The sequence below is a fragment of the Diaphorina citri genome, unplaced genomic scaffold, assembly GCF_000475195.1.
Source record: "Diaphorina citri unplaced genomic scaffold, Diaci psyllid genome assembly version 1.1 scaffold1052, whole genome shotgun sequence".
Lineage (NCBI taxonomy): Eukaryota > Metazoa > Arthropoda > Insecta > Hemiptera > Psyllidae > Diaphorina > Diaphorina citri.
This window is the reverse complement of record NW_007378481.1, coordinates 86,829-92,243: the sequence shown is the minus strand read 5'-3', so window position 1 is coordinate 92,243 and position 5,415 is coordinate 86,829. Positions and strand designations below refer to the sequence as shown.

At 42.2% G+C, this 5,415-nt stretch overlaps 1 protein-coding gene across 1 annotated transcript in view; it reads left to right on the top strand.

The window, feature by feature from the left end:
- LOC103513957 (26S proteasome non-ATPase regulatory subunit 1-like) overlaps nucleotides 1–168 on the top strand; it is a 31,164-nt gene extending 30,996 nt beyond the window's left edge. Inside the window, exon 12 of the mRNA XM_026827040.1 lies at nucleotides 30–168. Coding sequence (XP_026682841.1) covers nucleotides 30–168 — 139 coding nt within the window. The remainder of the gene's footprint in view (nucleotides 1–29) is intronic.
- Nucleotides 169–5,415: the final 5,247 nt, after the last annotated feature.

The window sequence follows — 5,415 nt, the reverse complement described above, 5'->3', positions numbered from 1 at the left end:
CTGGAAAAGGACGCTCCGACACTCTCCAGTCCGCGGCTGAGGCGGATCATTTCCGCGCCGAAGTGTTGCAACGCGGACATGGTGGACGGGGTGGGTTCAGATTCCGGAATCCATAGTTCGTGCGTGTCCAACATTGTGAGCTCCGTGTCTGTGGAACCTGGGAAGTGAAGAGGAGTTGAAAATTAAGATGAAGGAGTTGAAAGGACCCCCATAAGACCCCCAGTCAGCAAGGAAGGCTATTATTTCGTGAAATTTTCACTTGATTGTTTAGAAGTAGATTTAGATAAGTAAAAGGACTCCCAGTCAGCAAGGAAAGACTATTATTTCGTTAAGTTTCCACTTGTTTGTTTAGAAATGGGCCAGAGTTTTGATCTCTTTTCTTCAGAACCCAAGGAAACCAAGCTTCATCGGATACATGTTTGTGGCCAGCCAAAATCTTTTAAAACATTTGGACATTATTAAGAACAAAAGAATCATCCGTAAGGGGAATTGCCTTATGGTTTCTTTTTTGCTTAATGCTGTCCATTTATTTATTTTTTAGACCAATAATTCGTAGATGACAGACTTGAACCAACCCACCGAAATGTGGCAAAGTACTCAACACAGGTATACCATTTGTTGGATCACCTTTGATCATGTTGGATCACCAAGGAACTCTTCTTTACCTTGAGATCTCTGTACTTAAGTTTGTAGGGTCAAATCTCATTGTTTTAACCAAGTTTGAGTGACACAAAAAGAAATCCTTCGGCCCCAATAGCCAAGCCAGTCGGGCCAAATGGAAAATGGACTATCTTTACCTTGAGAACTGTGCGGGTGTAGATTGGAATACTGTTGTGGAGAACTGTTGGCCCGGATACTGCCTGTAGCTCTTGCTCTCTCTCTCTCTCTCTCTCTCTCTCTCTCTCTCTCTCTCTCTCTCTCTCTCTCGTGTTTTAAACCGCGACGTCTTATTCTTATTCTTATTATTTTAAATAATCTTCTAAGGGGATTTAAAAATCACTTTGGTTCGAAGCTTTGTGACGAAAAGTGTGTGACAATCCCTCACTCTCCCTCTCCTTTCCCCAAAAATCCCTCTTTCTTCCTCTCCCTTCCCCAAAAATCCCTCTTCCTCTCTCTCCTTGAAAAAAAAGAAGAAGAAAAAAAAACGTGTTGTTTTATACATACAGTAATCCAAAGGCAGGGGAAAAATCGGGAGAAATTTTTCGGAAGAAAGAAAATTTTGGTTCAGACAGTAAAAATCCATCAAGATGAAAAAATAAAAAATCAATAAACCGAACTTAACAAGGATTTGAAAATTAAGGTTTAGAAAATACTCTTCTAAGACTTGCCTTTCCCTTCATGGGGTAAATTTGAGGGGGGGGGGGTAAGGCATTCTCAGGAGGGGGCTCCCATCTTGAAATTGCCTCCATAGCCTTTCCCTCTTCTCGAATTTACGACCTCTTGCATTTCTTTTCTCTTTTACCTCTTAATTTTCCAGCCTCTTTGACTCTCCTTCTTTTTTGTCTCCACTTTCCTTCTTCCACTATCTTTAGATTCTTTGGCCTTTTCCATATTATGATTCTTCTTTCTTTTGCCCATCTCAAATTTTTACCTCATATCTTTCCTTTCAAATTCTTCTCGCTCTCTTCCCCCGCAATTTTGCCTCTGACGTCTTTGCGCTTGCCACAATTTCTCCTCTTCTTCTTACTCCTCCTCCATTTCCTCTTTTCTTCTGCCCCTTCCTCCACCTTTTTTCCTATTGTTTGGCCTTCTTCTTATCCTCCTCCTTCTCTTCTTCCTTCTGCATTTTTTCTTCTTCCTCCTCCTCCTTCTCTTCTTCCTTCGCCTTCTTTTCCTCCCTCCAGCTCCTTCTCCTCCAATTTCTCCTCTTCTTCTTACTCCTCCTCCATTTCCTCTTTTCTTCTGCCCCTTCCTCCACCTTTTTCTCCTATTGTTTGGCCTTCTTCTTATCCTCCTCCTTCTCTTCTTCCTTCGCCTTCTTTTCCTCCCTCCAGCTCCTTCTCCTACAGTTTGTCCTTCTTCTCGTCTTCCTCGTTTTCATCTTCCTTCTGCATTTCTTCTTTCTCCTCCTCTACCTTCTCCTTCTTCTCCTCCTCCACCAACCTCATATCTTTCCTTTCAAATTCTTCTCGCTCTCTTCCCCCGCAATTTTGCCTCTGACGTCTTTGCCCTTGCCACAATTTCTCCTGATTTTCTTATAAACTATGGTAGTATGGTAACAATATTTCAAATATTTGTGAGTTTGTGACGTAAATCGTTTCTTAAAATTGGACTATGGGGCTAATACTGGACCTAAATCTACTAGAATACTTTTATTTACAAAATATGTATATGAAACAACTTTTACGTTTAATCCACAAGATGGATAGAATAAAATTGTCTTTACTTGAATGTTTAATTTTTACCTTTGAAAGGTCAGAAAATTTAGAAGACAAATAAAGACAACTTTAAAGTGTGTCCAAACATAGTCGATCCACAATACATCGAGTCACAATAAATTCACATCCGTTGACTATGTGTGGACACACCTTTCTATCACATCTTGTTATTAGGTAGTATGTAATTAATTTACTACTTGATATCATGTTACAAAATCAATAATGTTACAAAATCAACAGAAAAGTACGCCTCGAAAATTTAGAAGACAAATAAAGACAACTTTAAAGTGTGTCCAAACATAGTCGATCCACAATACATCGAGTCACAATAAATTCACATCGATCGATAGCCGTTGACTATGTGTGGAGACACCTTTCTATCACATGTTGTTATTAGGTAGGTAGTAATTAATTTACTACTTGACATCATGTTACAAAATCAACAGAAAAGTACGCCTACTGGTGATCCTCGTGGCTTGAGGCTTATGTACGTCTTTTCTCCAAGGATGTGAAAGAGGAGCTTATAGTGGGTGCACCAAAAAACATCAAGCAAGGAATTTTCATTGTGTTAATGTGTGTCCACACATAGTCGACCGCCTATCGATCGATTTGTGTTATGGTGTGTCCACACATAGTCGACCGCCTATCTATCGATTTGTGTTATGGTGTGTCCACACACTTATGTACGTCTTTTCTCCAAGGATGTGAAAGAGGAGCTTATAGTGGGTGCACCAAAAAACATCGAGCAAGGAATTTTCATTGTGTTAATGGAATTTTCATTGTGTTATGGTGTGTCCACACATAGTCGACCGGCAATCGATCGATGTCGACTGACACGTTCATACTGCCTCGACAACATAGATTTTCCTCGTTGATAGATGTCGATCGACGGCCGGTCGAATATGTTTGGAGTTTGGACACACTTTAAGGCAGCGGCGAGCGGCCGTAACACATTGAATTCGCCAGTTACAAATGGATCACCGAAGTTGAGTAAAGTTGTGCTCTGTTGGTATCCGAATGGGTGACCATCTGGGAAGAGTGGGCAGTCGCGAGCTGCTGGCTTTTCCCACTCAGGTAGGGTGAGGTTAATGTCAGGAGACGGGTAGCTTGTCTCCGAATGGTGGGTGGAACCCTCATTTCCAAAAACCTTCGCAGTTTTACAGTGACGTTAAAGCGCTTTTCGTTCTCCCTGTATAATGCGCCTATTTCTCTAACGACTACACGACCGACAATTTTTCACAATCTCTTCACGCTCGGATTGGAAGGCGGATACCAAGGCTTCTTATTCCTCCTTCGATTCTTCTCACCACAATACCGACACAGGAGGACCTTCTTGAACGCTGTCCGGAACACCTTGTTGAAGATGGTGTAGAAGATGGGGTTCACCATCGAGCTAGCGTAGCCCAACCACGTGGCGACTTCAAAGATCCCCGGATGGATTTTGGTCTCGCAGGGAGAGCAGATGGACGGGATCAAGTTGAGAATGAAGAACGGTGCCCATAGGATGACGAAGGTGAAGAACACAACGCCAAGGACTTTCGTAGCCTTCTGCTCCAGGAGGAGGATTCTTCCATGACGGGTCAACATTTGTGCTCTGTTGGTATCCGAATGGGTGACCATCTGGGCAGTCGCGAGCTGCTGGCTTTTTCCGATCCCTCTCAGGCTGGGTGAAGTTGGAGTTGGATAGCTTATCGCCGAATGAACGGTAAGACCCTCGTTTCCAAAAACCTCAGCAGTTATGCAGTAACTTTAAAGCTCTTTTTTTTCCCTGTATAATTATAATCAGCAGTTGCACAATGACGTTAAAGCGCTTTTCGTTCTCCCTGTATAATTATAATCTTCTGATTCACCCGGTATATTATCTTGACGTGCTTATTAATCGACACGAAAATTTCTAATACGCTCCTGCGATAAAATTTCAAACTGCAACCTTTTAAACTTTCCTCCCTTTCTCCCTCTTATTTTCTCCCACGCTCTCCCTTTTCCCTCTATCTCCCTCCTGAAGTCCCAATTTCCCTTTCTCCCTCCTATTTTGTCCCACTCCCTCTTTTTCCCACTCAATCTCCCTCAAGTCCCAGTTTCTCCCTCCTTAAGTCTCAATTTCTCCATCCCTAACTCTATTTTCCCTCCCCTTTATGCATGTTTCACTTAACAACCTTGTTGTTTCATATTTTACATGCTACATGATCTCTAGACCAGGGGCAGATTGTTGGGTTTTATAGGGAGCCTCTTTTACTAGTGGTTGGAAGGAGGACTCTCCCCCAAGATCGAATTTCAACCTGAACGGATAATGCTCGTTCTCGGAACGGCTGGCTAAGAGAAAATGATAGGGAAGAAGAAGAAGGGTGCAGAGAAAATAGGGAAGAAGAAGAAGGGTGCAGAGAAAATGAGGAAGAAGAAGAAGAAGGGTGCAGAGAAAATAGGGAAGAAGAAGAAGGGTGCAGAGAAAATAGGGAAGAAGAAGAAGGGTGCAGAGAAAATAGGGAAGAAGAACAAGAAGGAAGCAGAGGAAATGAGGAAGAAGAACAAGAAGAAGGAATCAGAGAAAATGAGGAAGAAGAAGACGGAGGAAGCAAAGAAATGAGGAAGAAGAGGAAGAAGAAGACGGAGGAAGCAAAGAAATGAGGAAGAAGAGGAAGAAGAAGAAGAAGAAGAAGAAGAAGAAGAAGGAAGCAGAGAAAGTGAAGAAGGAACCAGAGAAAATGAGGAAGAAGAAGAAAGAGAAGAAGAAGATGAAGGAACCAGAGAAAATGAGGAAGAAGAAGAAAGAGGAGAAGAAGAAGAAGGAACCAGAGAAAATGAAGAAGAAGGAAGCAGAGAAAAAGAGGAAAAAAAGGGGAGAGCGAGATTTTGGGAGAAGAAAAAGAAGAATGAAATGGAAAAGAAGGGGGATAAGAAGGAGGAAAGAGGAAAAGGGAAAAGGAGTGAAATAGAGAGGAAAAGGGAAGAGGGAGGGATTTTTGAATTTGGAAGAATAGACAGGTAGAAAATTTTGGAAGGAGGATGAATAGAGAGGAAGGGGGGGGGGGGGGGGGTT